This window comes from Patella vulgata, chromosome 6 (assembly GCF_932274485.2).
Source record: "Patella vulgata chromosome 6, xgPatVulg1.2, whole genome shotgun sequence".
Lineage (NCBI taxonomy): Eukaryota > Metazoa > Mollusca > Gastropoda > Patellidae > Patella > Patella vulgata.
In genome coordinates this window covers 67,832,546-67,853,469 of record NC_065884.2, presented here as the reverse complement: position 1 = coordinate 67,853,469, position 20,924 = coordinate 67,832,546, and the positions used below count along the sequence as shown (strand labels likewise).

The 20,924-nt window shown below is 37.3% G+C and overlaps 1 protein-coding gene across 1 annotated transcript in view; it reads left to right on the top strand.

The window, feature by feature from the left end:
• The window catches only part of LOC126824026 (vesicular glutamate transporter 2), a 121,564-nt gene that overhangs the window by 59,600 nt on the left and 41,040 nt on the right, over positions 1 to 20,924 (top strand). Inside the window, exons 2-6 of the mRNA XM_050553129.2 lie at positions 2,076 to 2,370; positions 9,385 to 9,503; positions 13,293 to 13,407; positions 13,766 to 13,853; positions 18,198 to 18,284. Of these exons, the coding sequence (XP_050409086.2) occupies positions 2,076 to 2,370; positions 9,385 to 9,503; positions 13,293 to 13,407; positions 13,766 to 13,853; positions 18,198 to 18,284 (704 nt within the window). The remainder of the gene's footprint in view (positions 1 to 2,075; positions 2,371 to 9,384; positions 9,504 to 13,292; positions 13,408 to 13,765; positions 13,854 to 18,197; positions 18,285 to 20,924) is intronic.

Below are 20,924 nucleotides of genomic sequence, written 5' to 3'. Positions count from 1 at the left end.
CATGATCGCTTCAACATGGCCTTATCCCACACCGCTCATGATCGCTTTATACGCTATATACGTACTGAGCCGAATAGGGGTTTTATTGCAAGTCGCGTCATTTTTTATCACAAATAATTTGTTCAGGAAACTAAATGGGAAAATATGTAGAAAATAAAATAAATGGAATGTGCTGTATAAGGAGACATCAAAGCTGAATATGAAGGTTCGCTGCAACTTGATAATTCAAACAAACATTATCGGGAAGCAATGGCGGATACATTAAGCTTTTAAGATACACAATGCATTCTGTTTTTTTCTAAGGATGGCGGGGGTGCAGTTTTAAGCCCTCCACACATAAAACTTACTAAAAAATACACTTTGCTCTGTTTCTGAGTAGTTAACGTTTTAAATTGTGGTATATTGCTAAAGATTTGACATAAGCCATTAGTAATAAACAAAGGGTCGTTTAGTGTTATTGGTTTCTGGTAGGCGGCGTGAGCGATCAGTTCCGGTAGATCTCGCCAATTTAAAATTAAAAGTTTTCCGTGATATTTCCGCGGGGTTCGGGGGGGGGGGGGAGAGGTAAACCTCCCTCCTTGAAACTTAATAAAAAGTACACTTTAGCCTTTTTCCTGAATAGTTTACGTTTTAAAGTAGTATCTGAAGATTTGACAAAAGCCATTAGTAATAAGCAAAGGGTGTCTTAGTGTTATTGGTTTCTGGTAGGCGGCGTGGGCGTTCAGTTCCGGTTGATGTCAACACGCATGTTCATTATTTAACGATTTTTCCGTGGTATTTTAATGTTTATACGGGCACACAGATTCGATATGAATAAAAATGCACTCCAGACACAATATTGTGTCATTCAAATATGGCTTTGTTTCGACCTTGTGCCGGAAGAACCATCACAACATTCCGAGCCCGGTATTCATTGAAGCTGACAAAGAAATTTTATCTAGTTAGATGAGATGGGCGAAAAACCGAGTAAAAGCTCTCTTTGCAGTTGGAATGTATCCGATCGAAATTCTATCCCTATTGCAAACGTTACCATAGAGATATAAATTACCATATCTTATTCTCAGAAGCTAATACACGATTAACATGTCGACGAGATGACGTTAAATCCCAAATATTGTATTTGTCTACGCGACAATGGACCTCGACTGTTCGTCTCATCCGCTGTCCCTTGTAACGCCCACCGTCCTGTATCACCGAAAAGTGGGAACCATCACTATGATAGAACACGGGACCTCCAGGTTAGCGAGCCAGCGTCCTACTCACGGCGACACAACGGCTTCTTTTTATTTACAACAGACAAAAATGGCGATGGGAAGTCAGTAGAAACTAATCCGAACATTAAATGGTCATGGGGGGGGGGGGGGGGGGTGAATGGCTGAATGGTTAGCGTGGGCACGCTGTATCATAAAGTCTGTCGTTGAGTCAACTGCCGTTGTTTCGAATCCCCGGTTGTACGTGACAAGGAGTAGGGTAGCCTGTCCAACCTCGTGGGTTTTCTCCGGGTCCTCCGGTTTCCCCCCACTGCTAAAGACCCCTACGCGCAAGCGAATTATTGAAATAAAATTAAACCATATGTTAGTCCAGAAATGACCTAGTTTGTGTCAAGTGGACGTTAAACTCCATTTCTCTCTCTCTCTCTCTCTCTTTAAATGGTCATAACTTGGACTGATCGATTTCAGTGAAATGAAATGAAATGGGGTTTAACGTCCTACTGTTCTGCTCCAACTGGGCTAATGAAGACGGTCATACGCCATGCAGTGTGCTATGAGGGAAATTTTGGCCGGACAGAGGCATTACGGCTAACTTTTATTTCGAATTCTAACTGTTAGGGTTATTTTACTTGCACACCAATGTGCACAGGGGACCTCAGTTTTACATTCCATCCGAACGACTATACTTTGTTCCATATTTTGCATCGACTGGGCTAATAAAGACGATGATCGAATTGAATAATTTTCTACCAGAATTTTTATAAATGCATCATTGATTTTGCCTAGTCTTATAGCTTTTATTCTGCCATGTTTGAATTGCATTGATTTGTTTTTAAAGTGGGTTATTTTCTAATGTTTTTTCAGATTAGTTCACAAGCAGCAAGACGAAAAATCGTTGGTAAAATATGACGAATTGGACGAAGCTTACTCCGAGGAGGAAGAGAAACCGGAAAAATCGGCTTCTTCTTATGTACCGAGTCGGTGTCCCTGTTTAAAATGTGATATGTCCAAACGGTATCAAATTGCTCTGCTGAGTAGTGTAGGATTTGTGTTATCGTTCGGTATCCGGTGTAATCTTGGCGTCGCCATTTTGAGTATGACGAAGAATGAGACAATACAGTTTACTGGGGATAGATCACAATTTAATAGCACAGTTCAGGTAAGATAACTCTAACATCAGATCATGATTTGGGCGGAAGTATTTCTTTCGTGTCCGAATTTAACTCCATGTAACTTAATGCCCTTTGCAACCATATTGTGCAGAGATAGAATTTGGGTTAAACGTCCACTTAAAACAAATTAATCTACTCCGCCCCCCCCCCCCACCTCCTCTCCTGTACAAATGCAATTTTTATGCATTTTCTTGAATATTCGTGGATGAATCAATAAAAACAGGAATCGTGTTGATAGTTAATGTTTCTATATTTTTTGGTTAACAATTCGTCGCTTTTCTGTGGACATCAAATAATAACATTCATTTGTGATTTAATAGTGCATACATATACATCAGGACACCGAAAGCCATTTACATAAATGTTATTATTTGATGGCTACAGAGATAACAACGGAACGCAAATTTCAAACGCATACTTCTCAATACTTAAATATATCAGATTCGTCGGTTCGCCAGAAACGCGACGAATTAATCAAAATAAATTACAGCAGGCAATTAGTGTAACAAATAGTAGATAAGCTACAATATGGATATGGGAATTGACATAAACTTGTGTCTCCAAATATCCAAATATATGTCAATAAGATATGTCCCTATGATTAGGAATGTGATCTAACTTAATCTCCTATAGCATTAATCATATAATCTATCGTCTATACAAACAAGTTAATTGTAATTTATAAGAATACTGTAATACTAAGATTAAAACAAAGAATACTGGAGACAGTGTTGGGGGAAACTACATTCGTCGGCAGTTGGAATTCTATGTAAGAGTAGACCATAGCGCCGCGGTCCGAGTAAAATTTCCTTCATAGCCCACTGTATGTCGCATGCCTGTCCTTATTAACCTAGTCGGAGCAGAACAGTAGGACGTTAAACCCCATTTCATTTCATTTCCATTAGCCTATAATAAGAGAGAGAGAGAGAGAGAGAGAGAAAGAAAGAGAGAGAGAGGGAAAGAGAGAGAGAGAGAAAGAGAGAGAGAGAAAGAAAGAGAGAGAGAGAGAGAGAGAGAGAGAGAGAGAGAGAGAGAAAGAAAGAGAGAGAGAAAGAAAGAGAGAGAGAGAGAAAGAGAGAGAAAGAAAGAAAGAGAGAGAGAGAGAGAAAGCGAGAGAGAGAGAGGGGGGGGGGGGTAACGTCACACGACAGAAACTAGGTCATTTTGGGATTAGGACACGCTACTTGACTCAATGACAGAACGTCAGATCCAACGCGCACGCGTTAACCATTCGATCAGATATTGTTCGATCAGCGGTTTTATTGGGTTGCATATTAAAACTTTACACCGTGGAATCGGAGACATTTTTATTGGCTATAAGTTTACGGCCTTTGCGTGATCTTTCGTAATTGATAAAAAAAAGAAAAAAATGAATAATTTAATATTTATCAATCGAAAATAACATTTACCAAGATAAACGGAATCAGCCGAGGTGATCACAATGATTTCAATCGGTCACTAATTACAATTTTACATGTTAGTGGCTGGAGATAATATACCAATCGCTAACAGAGACGGTGATGGGGCTGTCAAGAATAGGTTTTTCAAGATCTCGGCAACCATTCGGGAATTCAAATTTAGATATTACTAGTGGATATATTATAGCAAATACATCACCCTCGGTCCCACCATACCCCCGTTCCCTCCCCCACCGGTCTGTAACAAAGTTAAATTAGCGGGAAAATAATGGTTTGTCGGGAATAGTCTTCATAAGATCTCGACAACCATTCAGTAATCTGATTTCACAGGGGTTGCGATGATTTAAATGCGCATATCTGGGGAATCACGTGGCTAAGTGGGTAAGACGCTGGCGCGCTAGCCTGGAGGTCGGGTGTTCGATCCCTGCATTGGCCGAGAAAGTTCATCCAGATTTTCCGGCGTGGTTCCCCCTTGTCAGTGATGCAGGACGGAGAGCCTGACAAGGACAGCTGTCTAGTCCTTCGGATGAGACGAAAAACCGAGGTCCCGTGTATACATTGGAATGCACGTAAAAGATCCCATGGCAGTTGGAATTCGATATAAGAGTAGGCGATAGTGCCGTTGTCCGGGCAAAATGTCCCTCATAGCACACTGTATGGAGTATGCCTGTCTTCATTAGCCCAGCATAGGAGTAGAACAGTAGGACGTTAAACCCCCATTTCATTTCATGCGCATATCTAAACCCACAGTATAAATGATGGCCTATTTCCGTATTTAGAAAGATCTTTCAAATTGTTTACCTTTCTGAAACAATTATCATAAACAAAGAAATCAATATGTCATAGAACGATTAATGTGTCCACGTTGCTGTGTATTAATGCGACTTAGTAGCCTACGTTCTTTGGAACAAAAACAAAACAACTCATGGTAAAAATGAATATCTTCTTCACTTTTATTTAATATTTATTTAATAGGGTGATATCGTAGACAATATACATGTTTAAAATACAGATGTGACGTCATCCTTTGATGTTGGTGTACCATTATTTCAGTTAATAATGGGTGGGCAACTTGCCAATCGTACATTATTTATACTAGTGAAATATTAGACTTGCGTGACGTATTTCATTGAAAAGCACGTGCGGAATAGTGTCTGTATTTTAAGAAGCTTAATGGTCAAGAGCTAAAGACATTGCGTAATAAATTGAAACAACACTCGGCTAACGCCTCGTGCAGTATCAATATATTACTTAATGTCTCGCTCTCGACCATTAAACTATACATACAAGTTCACTTTTATTTAATAACTACCTTACATAACACACACACACCCACCCACACACCCACACCCACACACACACACAGGTAATGTCCGCTTCTATCCATGGCAATATCGCAGACAATATACAAAAGTTAATGATCAATGCTTCTTGTTGTTCTTCCTTGTTGGGTTTAACATCCACTTAAATATAGGATAAGATGAAATCGCAGACTTGCCTAATGGAGCAATCATGTCTGAGAGGCTAGTCTAAACAGGTAGGCGAGACATACAAAATGCCACTCCCATTCCCTTGAGATAAATGTCTATCAAATCAGGTTATTTTTATCTATTTTGGCTTATCTATGTTCGTTATCAGTATAACAACAACTTATATATATGCCTTTTGTTCTTTTTGTTATTAATATTTAATCATACTTCCACGTGTAAATTAGTAGCTTCTTAGCTTAACAAAGAAATATACAGTATAACAATTTATATATATACCTTTTGTTGTTTTTGTTATTAATATTTAATCATACTTCCACGTGTAAATTAGTAGCTTCTTAGCTTAACAAAGAAATATACAGTATAACAATTTATATATATACCTTTTGTTGTTTTTGTTATTAATATTTAATCATACTTCCACGTGTAAATTAGTAGCTTCTTAGCTTAACAAAGAAATATACAGTGTTATGTAGATTTCCGAGATATCAGCGTTATATCATATCAACTGTCGTGTATTAATCACCGCTGACCTTTGGTGTGGAAGGGAATGTCCTATGTAATTCTTGTTTGATTGAATTCCTCCGCCTAGAGTTCTTTCCAGCTTGAAATTTAGCGTGGAGAGACAATCCGGTTTGGCGAGTAGCGCAGAAATAGAGAATCTCTTACTCGTCTTTTTTGATATAAAAAAAGACGAGTATGATATTTCATTCACCACCCAACCCTTATGGAACCTGATTACATTACGGCGTAATGGTACATCACATTTTGACAGCAGTTCAACCGTGCCAAAGTCCTTTATACTGACCAGCTGTTTCCTTTAAGATTAATTCGAAATTTAAATTAAATAAAAGTAGTTCCTTTGTAATAAAAAAGGGTAGTTCCTTTGTAATAAAAAAAGGTAGTTCCTTTTTAATAAAAGTAGTTCCTTTGTAATAAAAAGGTAGTTCCTTTGTAATAAAAGTAGTTCCTTTTTAATAAAAGAAGTTCCTTTTTAATAAAAGAAGTTCCTTTTTAATAAAAGTATAGTTCCTTTTAAATTGGTCAATCAACCTCATGTAAAGCGATATCGTCTACGGAGATATCGCTCAGTAGATTATGATATCTACTGTAGAATGTTTTATTGGGTGATAACGTCCAATAACTACAGGCCAGTAGAACACAGGATGAACCTTTTGAATATAAGCTGTAAGTGTATATTCATAGAATTGTGGCCCGTGTCTCAATAGTAATTGTATCCCATAGAATGGTGTCTTTTGAAATATATTTGAGTGCACGTAAAAGATCCCTTGGTAATTGGAATTCGATATAAGAGTAGTCCGTGGCGCCGCTGTCCCTCATAACACACTGTATGGCGTATACCCGTCTTCATTAGTCCATTTCGGAACAGAACAGTAGGACGTTAAACCCCATTTCATTTCATTTTATATTCTCCCTTTTTGAAGTATTTTTGGCATTGCTCCTTTAAATTGTGGCGGGGGTGGGCGAATTATCTAACGCGTGAGCTTTAAATCCTATGGTATGTCATTGTGTCAAACCACGTGGTTATGATCTCACACTTGTACGTGACAAGGAGTAGGGTCGCTTGCCTAGCTTTGTGGTTTTTCTTCTGGTCGTCCGGTTTCCCCCTACTACTAAAGAGACGCGAGCAAATTATTGTAATAAAATACTACCAAATGTTAGTCCTGTAATGACCTAGTCTGTGTTGATTGGAAGCTACTCTCTCTGAGTCAACTGGCGAGGTTTCGATTCCCTGGTTGTACGTGTCAAGGAGTAGGGTCGCCTGTCCAACCTCGTGGGTTTTCTCCAGGTCCTCCGGTTTTCTCCCACTGCTAAAGACCCCTACGCGCAAGCGAATTATTAAAATAGAATTGAACCATATGTTAGTCCCGAAATGACCTAGTTTGTGTCGAGTGGATGTTAACCCTCTTTCTATCTCTCTCCTTTATCACCAGTATGAAATAACGTGCGTAATACACAGGGGACAATCCATGTTACACGTGACATTTAATACACTTTTTACACCCATTTTGTCATATTTATTCCCCAGAAACTTTTATGACTCGCACCAAATTATGTTTAACGTTTGTTTTATAATTATTTCACGAATTAGTATTGTCTTATTATGAATTGGTCTGGTAGTTTGTGCTGTAATCTTGGTAAAAAGGAAATTAAAACGCCATCGATTGATCCTATGTAATACGAAACTTAATTACAAATACATGAGATTATCATAGACTAATGGAATGAAATGAAATGGGGTTTAACGTCCTACTGTTCTGCTCCCACTGTGTTAATGAAGACGGGCATATGACATACAGTGTGCTATGAGGGAAATTTTTACTCGGTCAGACAGAGGCGCTATAATGGTCTATTCTTATATAGAATTCCAACTGCCGACAAATGTAGTTACGCCCAACTCTCTCTGAAGGGCTGTCATTGAGTCAAGTGGCGTGGTTTCGATTACCACTTGTTCGTGCAAAAGTAAGGTCGCCTGTCCAACGTCGTTGATTTTCTCCGAGTAATCCGGTATCCCCCCACTGCTAAAGACCCCTACCTACGCGCAACGTCTCTCTCTCTCCCTCCCTCTCTCTCCCTCCCTCTCTCTCTCTCTCTCTCGCTCGCTCTGTAATATTTTTCGATATACGATCCTGTCACAATATATAGTTGAAATTCGACCATGTTATAAAGTATCTGAACTTAATGAAATATAGGCTGATATTAATACCTGCACGTATCAACAATAAATACATATATAAATAATATATACCCGATGCTTCTCTCATACTTCATCAACACACCCATTTCAACACTGACCGTTATAACTCTGAGATGATTTATATAACTTTTGACATTTCTAATACCTTAGTATTATACAATGTTCCATTGATTTTATTTCGTTTTTCATTTTGTGTAAAGTCTGTATCACTACTCCGATTTCCTCCCAGTGCTAAAGACCCCTACGCGCAAGCGAATTATCGAAATAAAATTCAACTATGTGTTAATCCCGAAATGCGAAATGACCTAGTTTGTGTCGAGTGGACGTTACCCCCCCCCCCCCCTCCCCTCTCTCTAACTTGTGCTATTCACATACCTGTATCATTTGCTTGATAAAGACGAGCATATCCTCGTCGGAACGTCGCTTAGTATCAAACTCAGTATCCATAACATTGTACATTGTGTTATATTCTTAAAGAAACATTATGTATATTCTTAAATGGCGAACCGTTCTAATCTAGTTAAAATCCCGAGTATCCGATGCCATCGATAGTTAATTATGGCCTTCTTTTCTTAATGAATGTCTAATTAAAGATACATTATGGGAGATTCGATAAAGAGTTGGCAGTTCTCACTATAATAATTAAAAACTAGATAACGTAAAGGCAATTTGCTGAAAATTTCATTCAAATTGATCCACTATGAACCGAGAACTAAGCGAATGCAATTTCTGCCTAGCCTCGGTCATCATTACTAAAGTCAGTACGATAAACAGCATAGTCTCGATTATCCATTTAATCGTTTAATCGAGAAGGAAAGTTATGCAGTAAATCGGCTCACAATCCACTTAAGATCGCAGGCTTGCGATGCCATCTAGAGTTGATTATGGTCTGGATAAGTTAATTAATGTCTAATTAATAATATAGATAACATTTCAGGCCTAAAGAAAGACCTGCAATAGACAGATTTAGCTCTTGCATAATGTACGTTTAATATGATTAATACAATGACGTCATTATTAATATGACGTCATAATGTATGTTTAATAAATGTTTATATAACATTTCAGGTCTAAAGAAAGACCTGCAGATTTAGCTCTTACATAATGTATGTTTAATATGATTAATACAATGACGTCATTATTAATGTGACGTCATAATGTATGTTTAATATTATGTAGATATACAAATCACAATTCTATGAAATAAAATTACTGCTTATTACTGGGCGACGTTTCGACTAGGCTTCTCTAGCCATTATCAAGCAACGTCAGTAATAAGCAGTAATTGTATCCCATAGAATTGTCACCTGTATACTCTAGTTCAATTACTAAATTCCATTGAAATAATTAAATGTAGATATGTTTATATATTTGTAGGAACCCGAATTTAGTTGGACACCAGAAACAGTTGGTATAGTTGATAGTTCCTTCTTTTGGGGGTATATAATAACCCAGATACCAGGGGGATACCTAGCGTCAAGATTACCTGCTAATCGGTGAGTGTATACCTTGACTACATTAGCGAATGTTTGTTTCTAGGTGCATCTGATATTCACAAAACATATTGATTTGTTAATCCGTAGACATTTTACATGCAAATATTTTTGAAAAAAGCCGTTTTGTATGAATCTCAATGAATCTCGTATAATTTATCATATGTTTGGCCGGTATGATCAGGTTGGTGCTATTGGCCGGTATGATCAGGTTGGTGCTATTGGCCGGTATGGTCAGGTTGGTGCTATTGGCCGGTATGGTCAGGTTGGTGCTGTTGGCCGGTATGGTCAGGTTGGTGCTGTTGGCCGGTATCGCCAGGTTGGGGCTGATTTGCCATGAAACAACATTTCATGGGACCATAAAAAAAGGGAAACGCAAATTGATTTAATCTGACATAACATTTTCAAAGAAAGGTCTAGTCTGTGATTAATTACATTTTTAAGGTTATAGTCTCTGAACTTCATTTCAAGGATTTTGAATCCTTTGCGAATTACGATATTGAGAATTGAGAGAGAGAGAGAGAGGGAGAGAGAGCGAGAGAGAGAGAGAGAGATGGGGAAAGAAAGGGTGGGGTTAACACCCACTAGGTCATTTCAGGACTAACATAAGGTTCCATTTTATTTCAATAATTCGCTTGTGTGTAGGGGTCTTTAAAGTGGGGGAAACCGGAGGACCCGGAGAAAACCCACAAAGTTGGACAGGCGACCCTACTCCTTGACACGTACAAACGGGGATTCAAAACCACACCACATGACTCAATGACAGGCCTTGTGATCTACTCGCACGCCGCGCGTTAAGCCATTCGCCCAATCCCCGGAGAAAGTTGAATATCAGTCTAAATGAATATAAATGAAATGGGGTTTAACGTCCTACTGTTCTGCTCCGACTGGGCTAATGAAGACGGCAATACGCCATACAGTGTACTATGGGGGAAATTGTGCCCGGACAGCGGCGCTACTGCCTACTCTTATATCGAATTCCTACCAAGGGATCTTTTACGTGCACGCCATTGTGTACACGGGACATCGATTTGCCGTCCCATCTGAACGACTAATGATTTGAGTACATTAGCTTTATGTCAATGTCCGAAAAATGACAATGGCCATCAGCAACTTTAAAGATACATTATTATGTTTGAGCTAAATCTGTCTATTGCAGGTGTTTCTTTTCGATTCAAATGTTACATGAATTATTAATTAGACAACTTTTTAGTCCATCTGATCTGAACACCCGCGAGACTTAAAAATGTAACGATAAACTGGATAATGGAGACTTAGTCTCAATTGTAAAGTCCCTTTGCTACATCTACGCTACATCTTCAAACAGTCATAACCCCCCCCCCGCCAGAATAAAGTAATTTGAATGAAATTTTCAATATATTGATTTTTCATTATCTATTTTTGAACTATTATAGCAAGAGCAGTCACCTCTTTAGCTAAATGGTTGTACGTGACAAGGAGTAGGGTCGCCTGTCCAACCTCGTGGTTTTTCTCCGGGTATTCCGGTTTCCTTCCACTGCTAAAGACCCATACGCGCAAGCGGAATTATTGAAATAAAACTGAACCATGTGTTTGTCCCGAAATGACCTAGTTTGTGTTGAGTGGATGTTAAACCCCATTTTATTTTTTCTCTCTCTCGCTTTAGCTAAATCTTGCATAATGTATCTTTAAGCGATAACTTTAAAATGCTTGGATACAGCAGTATTTATAATGATAATGATGATAATACTACTAATAATAATAATCAATTTGTATAGCGCTGAGTGATCCAGCTAACAAACTGCTCCATGGCGCTCTTCACACTTAAAATTCATACAATGTAAAACAATACATCTAAAACATTAAAATATCAACATGTTCATAGTTTAAAAAGTTCAGTTTTAAGATTCTTTTAAAAAAAAAACCCCAGCAACATTAAAAAAAGCCAGCAACATTAAAAAAAAGTCTTTTACATGACTAGGTAATTCATTCAACGCGATAGCAGAGGCGTAAACAAAGATCCGTTTACCAGTTGTTCCGGTAAGATAGACCCTTAGGGATATCATATATTCGACAAACATTGTCCTAGAAAAGTTTCATATGGATAATTTTAATTATATCTTGGTTTTTATATCTCACACCAAAATCTTCCGAGATTAAAAAGTTAAAAAAAAACCCAGAGAAGTAAATATTAATTAATTTTTTGTGGCATATTTTATACTGTTTTATTGAAAAAAAAAACCCAACAAAATGATTAAAACGCAGATTCTGATAAACAATTTCCATTTAGGATTTTCTTTTTAATTTCACACAGATCTTACACTGTCACTGCTAGACTATTTTTTTTTGTCTCTGAACTACTAGTTTATTCGAGATCATTTAAATTACATGTTTCGGTCATATTATCTCGTTCTAGTCATTCGGATAGGACGAAAAACCGAGGACCTGTGTATACATTGACGTGCACGTAAAAGATCCCTTGGCAGTTGGAATTCGATATAAGAGTAGGCCATGGTGCCGCTGCCCGGGGAAAATTTCCCTCATAGCACACTGTATGGTGTATGCCCGTCTTCATTAGCGCAGTTTAGGAGCAGAATAGTTGACGTTAAACTCGTTAAAATTAGATTTTATTATGTAAAGTTATGTTATAGTTAAAGTTATGTTAAAGTAAAGTAAATTTAATTAGATTTTATTATGTAAAGTTAGATCTTAATTCATTAAATTGGCCTATGTTAAAGTTATGTTAATCCATTATGTTAATATATATATTGGAGGGGGTTGGATGGCTGAATGGTTAGCGTGCGCGCGCTGTATCATAAAGTCTGTCATTGAGTCGACTGGCATGGTTTCGAATCCCCGGTTGTACGTGACAAGGAGTAGGGTCGCCTGTCCAACCTCGTGGGTTTTATCCGGGTCCTCCGGTTTCCTCCCACAGCTAAAGACCCCTACGCGCAAGCGAATTATGTAAATAAAATTAAACCATATGTTAGTCCTGAAATGACCTAGTTTTTGTCGAGTGGACGTTACACCCCATTTCTCTGTCTCTCTCATGTATATTGGAGTTATTATTTTGTGTATTGGAGTTATTATTTTGTGTATTGGAGTTATTATTTTGTGTATTGGAGTTGTTATTCATATGATAATGAGAGAATCTCCTACGAGACTTTTTGATATAAAAAAGAACGAGTAGGAGATTTTTTTTAACCACTCAATCCTTTCTTACATGCACAAATAAATAAATATAATTCTTTGCTACAGATTTCACTTGTACTGAACCTGATTACATTACGGCGTAGTGATACATCATTTTTTGACAGCAATTCAACCATTGCAAAGTCCTTTATATTGACCCAGTGTTCCTCAATGTCAATTAAATAAAAATAGTTCATGTTTAATAAAAAAAAGAAGTTACTTTTAATAAAAAAAATGAACTGTTCTTTTAAAATAAAAAAAGGAGTCCCTTTTTAACTGACCAATTAAATTCATTTTATGCGATATCTCCTTAGTAGATTATGAAATTTACCACACAAGCGATATCTACTGTAGAATGTATTATTGGGTGATAAATCTTTTATTCCGTGTGATAAAATTCCTGTGATAAATTTATAAATTTGTTATTCTGTTGGATACATTTGTTATTCTTTTGGACAAATGTGCTATTCTGTATTCCGTTGGATAAATTTGTTATTATAAATTTGTTATTCTGTTGGATAAATATGTTATTCTGTTGGATAAATTTGTTATTCTGTTGGATAAATTTGTTATTCTTGTTATTCTGTTGGATAAAATTGTTATTTTTGTTTCAAATTTCAGATTGTTTGGTTTAGCTATTGGTATATCTTCCTTTCTGAATCTATTTTTACCTGGGGCAGCCACGGTACATTATGGCATGGTTATTACAGTTAGGATTCTACAAGGTCTAGTGGAGGTAGGTTTTCATAATAATGTTAATACTATTTAAAACGACTCGCCAAGAAAATGTTAGAAATCATCATCATCATCAGCAGCATCATCATGAAACATACATGATGATCATGTGACCTACATTGTCAGATGATCATGTGACCTACATTGTCAGATGATCATTTGACCTACATTGTCAGATGATCATTTGACCTATCATTATCATGAGACCTACATTGACAGATCATCATGTGACCTATCATCATCATGTGACCTACATTGTCAGATGATCATGTGACCTACATTGTCAGGTGACATCCAAGTTTCAGTACATTGTTTTTATTGGTTTATTGTGAGTTTGAATCCCGCTTGGTTTATTTCAGGGAGTGACGTATCCAGCTTGTCATGGTATATGGAGACATTGGGCTCCTCCTTTAGAGCGATCTAAATTAGCAACTATATCATTCTGTGGTAAGTCGAGTCAAGACTCTTTATAAAGTTCTGTGAAGATTAGAATCATTTTGACGTAAATGTTCAAATATAAAGAGAAATGTGAGTTTAACGTCCACTCGACACAAACTAGTTTATTTCGGGACTAACACGTGGTTCAATTTTATTTCAATAGTTCGCTTGTGCGTAGGGTTCTTTAGCAGTTGGAGGAAATCGGAGGACCCGGAGAAAACCTACGAGGATGGACAGGCGACCCTACTCCTTGTCATGTACAATTGGGGATTATAAACCATGCCACTTGACTCAATGACAACCCTGATGATACACCCACACGCGTTAAACCATTCGCCCCCACCCCTTCGGCCTCCGCCCTGTAAAAATTTATAACAACAATAAGTCAATATCAATATCTAAATAGTACGTTACCATCGATCATTTTGTCGCAAAGGCTCGAATGAAGACTTTTGCTGTCCTCCGGTTTCCTCCCACTGCTAAAGACCCCTACGCGCAAGCGAATTATGGAAATAACATTGAACCATATGTTAGCCCCGAAATGACCTAGTTTGTATATAGTGGGCGTAACCCTCTTTCTCTCTCTCTCTCTGTCTCTCTCTCTCTCTCTCTCTCTCCATCTCTCTCGAACGCTACCTTAGCTGCGGTAATATTGAAAAGTTAACGTAAATATATCAGCAGTTCGTTACCACATACCATTTCGTCGTAAAATCCCGAACGCTGCCTTTTGTTGCAGTACATGTAATAGTGAAAAGCTGGCGCATGGACAGTCACGAAAAACAAATTTGTCAAATATGAACTCTATTCTTTTCATGATGTCCATCAAAGGCGGGATAAAATAAGTGATTGAGTTAAAAGATGAGCGTGAAAAATAATTTATTTTATGTGAATAATGATTTTTTTACCATGGAAATAATTAAAACCAATTAAGAGGCACGAAGATGATAAATTTGTTTTCAGTGAAAATCTATTATCGTAAATATAAGTTTAGACAGATCTGGGGGGAAATTTAATCAACGACATAATTTATCTTAAAGGGGAAATATATGACTTTGACGACGACACGATAAATTTCCGATTTGACACGCACTCATTAGACTGTGTGTGACAAAATTAAAGAGTCTATCGCCAATCCATTTCTTGTGTATTTATGTGTTTATATATCTATTTATATATATATATTAGATATATTTATTAGCGTCCAACAGTAATATCAGTGCTCATGAGCATTAATACTAGTGCTCATGAGCAAGTGCCCTTGATACAATAACATTTGAACCCTGCTTTCTGCAAATTTATTCCATGAGAAATATCTTTGATCCAGAAACACAAAAATTTCTTATTGATGTATTTGATACATTAAAACAACACAAGTTTTAAAAAGGGCTATATTTTAGTTAAAATAAGGAGAGCAATTTTGAGTAAATTCTTAACTTTAGTCTGAGAATGCCTGGTCTTATTGGGTTGTCCCGTTCATTTACTGGTCTATGAGAGCTTAATCGAGGTCTAAATCTTTATAAAAAACAACATTAATGGCGGATGATTTATCGTCAACACAAAGTTGTATAATTTCAATTCGTAGAAATATTTTATTTTTTCTTAAGAATATAAAACATTCAATAGTTGAGACTGTGACGAAACCGTAACCAAGGGCACCCAGGGCTTTAAAGTCCAATTGTTAACTAATACATTTGATGGCTCATCAATTTTGCAGAACATTGTCACTGCGTAATCTTGTCTATCGTTCTCTCTGACAACCAGTCTTACATTGTTAATTAAAGTTGGTCTGCAGACGATCAAGAGTTTGATTAATGTCAGATTAGTATCGATCGAATCCTCTCCCATCTATTTTGGTTGTAATTGAAATTAAAAACACTGAACTGTAAGTTTATAAACGAGCTTTTATTTGATTGAAGAATTAAGCGAGCCTGAGTCCTGTAAAACGTAACGTTAATCACCCTTCTGAACACCAGAATCGTAAAAGGTTAAACAAAAGTAATGTGTTTCCAAGAAAAGGATCTTTTTGTGACAGTCGCATGAAGACATCTATCTCCATGGCTTTGGTATTTTTGTGAAACGATTTTGAAAACTAATTGCTGTTCCTTGTAGCTAATTTAATTTTAACATCAGCAGGCATCCATTAACTTTCCTTTGTACATTCAAATGAAATGAATCACAATATCGTGTCGTTTTTAACTTCCGGGGATCTAATTGCGCATGACCTGGTGCCTGTAAAAGATTTTAAAGGATAAAACTACCTTAATCGGATTTGATATTGAAAATAGGAAAGAAAAGAAAAACGATCAATTGACAGCTATTGAAAATATTACGGAAGATTTATTGGTGTTTTAACTTTACAAATTTAATTCACGCCATCAGTAATTACAAAAAAAAGAGAACAACTCTAGAAGAACAAACATAATAATCGCTTAACCCTTGTGCGTAAACAAGGGGATATTTCAGGACCCTATGACCACATCCTTAACGTTTGTGAGGAACTGGTTCATAATTGTCTAGCGAGAATTTTATACTTTGTCAGCTACTTAATGTTGGGTATAATGCTGCAAATAGAACGGAAGTGAAGCAGTTCCAACATTCATCATTTGACAAGAAACTGCGAGTATTACATTATCGGACACAAGGGGTCTTGTGGAGCCCCCTCCATTTTCCTGTCAACATTTTACTGGTTACAAGTGTCTTATCTGCTATGTGCTCGGTACTAGCTTTGTATTTAGAATCTTTCTTACTGATAATATTGGGTTGGTCATTCTAGTAATCTAGATCTGAAAGCAAATCTAGGTACTCTACCAACTCCATCAAAAGACGATTCTACATGTAAATGACAATTAAGTTACTTGTAGATTTGTACGGTTTCAAAAATTCCTTATTATTCATATCGTGAATGTTAATACCTCATATATATATTTTTTTACTCTGATTGATTATTATCCAGTCTTTTTATGAAGCTGTAGTTTCATCGTATTTGGATAAAATTATGCATCCACAAACCAATTAACCCTTGTTTCCGACATGGTTTTCGTGCGACGTGTCCGGACAAGGGTTAATATAAAAAAAAACGCCCCCATATAAAGTGATTAATCGAGAATTTGTTTTTTTTAATGATCAAGACTAGGCCTGAAATTAAATAGCTAATATCTCGGTTCAGAGTAAAGTAATTTGACTGAAATTTTCAGCATTTTCTCTTTTTAACTATTATAGCGAGAACTGTCAGTTCTTGATCTAATCTCCCATAATGACCCTTTAAACTGTTTTCTGTATGCGTATATATCTATTTTTGGTGTTAAATGGCTTTATAGTTCTCTTCTAAATTGTCAGGGCCTTTTTCCATTTGAAGTTGAAGAATATTTTATTGAAATAATCGAGCTGTGAAACTCCAAGTCCTTCATGAAGGAATAAACTAGAAGACACAACAACCCTATTTCCGTTTCAATTCTTCAAGTCTGCTTTTACAATATTTAATTGCAATTATTTACTGGTTTCGACCTGTTGTGTTAAAGCTACTTGATGACGTCAGAAGTGCTTTAAGAAATTTGATCCCGCGCGAAAACACTCGATTCTGTAACCTTCATTTCCGCGCCAAATCTTGTCTCATCTGTGTCTTTGTTTGCTTGGTGAAATTAAGCTTTTTTTATCAGCCAGACTAAATCGTGGTTTTTACTTTATAGAATAGAATTTAAGATGTGTTTTTCTTCTATTCTGTTGACTTCTGAATATCAAAGTAGTTCATCCTTCAGTGCTGTTTTAATTAAGTACAAGCAAAACGACGACCCACACTCACTTGTAAGATTCGTCACTTCCGTTTGCAAATCGTTAAAAATTTGAATTATAGACGTTATCAACCACTGGCGTCCAGTGGTCTTTTAACAGGCTGCACTTCGGGATCTTCAGAAAGACTGGAAATCTCTTGATTTCATAAATCTATGGCGGCTTCAGATCACGATTAAGAATGTAGACCTGTTCAGATTCTGATGCCTTGTTAGTAGCTGAAATTGAGGCGTGGGGTGGGGGGTGGATCGGGGGTGGATCGGGGGTGGATGGAGGTGGACAATCGAGTGGTCTAACAGGATTAAGTTTTTCCATCAATTAATATTAAACAAAATTGTCCTGGATATCCAACCATTTTCACGCTATTCTAATCGCACACTGCCATTGAAAGTACGTTGATACATTATGGTTTATACCAAGGATCTGAAATTTTGACATTTTGGACATTACCGAAGTTTACCCCCCCCCCCAACCTTTACATAAATCAAATACACCGTGGCCATGCCATAACTCCCTCATTCACCATATTTGGTCATACCGATCATTAATTATTTTTTTTTATTTCAGGATCGTATGCCGGAGCTGTATTAGGCATGCCCTTGTCTGGTGTGTTAACACAATATTTAGGTTGGCAATCTGGTTTCTACGTCTTCGGTAAGTTTTTTTTCATCATCATCATCATCACCATCATCATCATCATGTACACCATGATCTCGCTGATGTCAAATAAATCATCATCATCATCATCATCATCATCATGTACACCAACACAGACAATATCATCATCTAATTACCATTATTCTACGTCTCCCTGATGTCAAATAAGAAAAAAATTAATTTGTCCCTTTGCTGACAATTACAATTTGCTTGGAAAAAGTCGATACTCATTTTAGTATTTGTTAGCATAAAATGAAATGAAATGGGGTTTAACGTCCTATTGCTCTGCTCCGACTGGGCTGATGAAGACGGGAATACGCATATTCATATCGAATTCCATCAGCCAACGGATCTTTTACGTGCACGCAAATCTGTACATGGGACCTCGGTGTTAGTATGAGAATATATTGTATACGTCTTCCCTAGCCCAGTCGAGGCAGAACAGTAAGACGTTAAACCCAATTTCATTTCATATCTAACTTACAAAACTAAAACTAAAATTACTTAGAATTTGCAATTTGCTTGGAAAAAAATTACTTAAAAACTAAAACTAAAATTACATAGAATTTGCAATTACTATTTGCTTGGAAAAACATAATTTACAAAATGAGCCATTATTTTTAGTATTTGTTAGTATGACGATAGGCTGTATTGGCATTGCAGAAACTCGTCATAACATTCCATTCATTTCCCATTGCTTTCAATTCGTGTTGATGGATTTCTCCCTAAATCCACATCGAAAACTAAAACGTGCTTTAAAGCATGATTGTCTACAACTGTGGGAAGATCTGGAATATGTTTTCAATGGAACAGTAAGACCATGGCATGGTAGTAAGTGGCAGAGTGATGGCTTCTTTTGATAAAAGTCACATAAAAAAATAACCGATGACATTTGTAGATGTAAAAATTAATTATTGTAGTATTTGTGATCGATATTTCTGTCTTATCTTTTTCCACATTAATAAAACCTGGCATTTCTCTCTGGATTATAGTACATAATTATGTTCCATAAAACGAAATAAAATGGGGTTTAACGACCTACTTTCCTGCTCCGACTGGGCTAATGACGACGGACATACGCCATATAGTGTGCTATGAGTGAGATTTTGCCAGGACAGCGGCACTACGACCTACTTTTATTTCGAATTCCATTTGTCATGGGATCTTTTACGTGCACGCCAAGGTGTTTACGGGACTTCGATTATTCGCCCCATCCGAACAACTGCTTCATTAAGCTGTTCGAAAAGGCACAGCGGTTACCGCGGCAAATGTCTGACCACCCGTGTTCCTGTAAGATGCTCACTCTGAGTGGGTTGGTGGTTTCGACCCCAAGCTTGTATGTAACAAGGGGGGTTGGATGGCTGAATGGTTAGCGTGCGCGCGCTGTATCATAAAGTCTGTCATTGAGTCGACTGGCGTGGTTTCGAATCCCCGGTTGTACGTGAAAAGGAGAAGGGTCGCCTGTCAAACCTCGTGGGTTTTCTCCGGGTCCTCCGGTTTCCTCCCACTGCTAAAGACCCCTACGCGCAAGCAAATTATTGAAATAAAATATGTTAGTCCCGAAATGACCTAGTTTGTGTCGAGACGTTAAACCCCATTTCTCTCTCTCTCTCTCTCTGTATGTGACAACGGTTGCCTGTACAACCTCGTGCGGTTTTTCCGGGTATTCCGGGTGCTTCACACTGCTAATGAAAGCGATTTATTGAAATAAAATTGACCCCGAAGTAACCTAATTTGTGCTGAGTTGACGTTAAACCCCATTTCTCTCAAATTATTGATCGCATTAGAACGGGTTACGTTTTCCCTTTAAGAATGACCTAAACAGAAATTCCCTTATTCATCCACAGTTCATTATTTTCTCACTTTTCTTCATCTTGTTCCATCAAATTCTCCACTTCTCCTCTCGCCATCTCCCTGGATTGTCAGCAAATATCTTAGTGAAAGCCGAACCCCAATAAACCTCTTCAAAGTCGATACAGACGCTTTCACACAACGCCATTAACAATCATAGAGAAGTTGTCGGTAATGACAATATCAAGACCCACGAAAATTATCTTTAAAACATCTTCTAACATTACCGAAGAAAATTCTCTCCATGGCACTTTATATTAAGTCTTGGTACTTGTGTTTTAAAAGTGCTGTTTGTTGTTATTAGTTATGAAGTGAGGAAGAGGGTTTTTTTTCTAGGACATTCAGCGCTGTTAAAGCGGGGCACTATAGTTTTATCACCAGGCTAATATAAAGCGACAGTAATTTGAAGGACAAAAAGCTTTGAAATGCCTTAAAACATTTATTGATTTTTGTGGGGGTTTTCGTACCTCGTTGATTATGATAAAAGTGAACGATTTTGTGCATCATACAAGGAAACACAGAGAGAGAGAGAGAGAGAGAGAGAGGGGAGTTCACATTCGTCGGTTACGTCAAATACCGATCATCATTACAGGGTGTTGCATGAAATAAATACAATGTGAAGACTAAATGTACTGGGAGAGAAAGAATTGGAGTTTAAAATCCACTCGACACAAGCTGGGTAATTTCGGGACTAACATATGGTTCAATTTTATTTCAATAATTCGCTTGCGCGTAGGGGTCTTTAGCAGTGGGAGGAAACCAGAGGACCCGGGGAAAACCAACAAG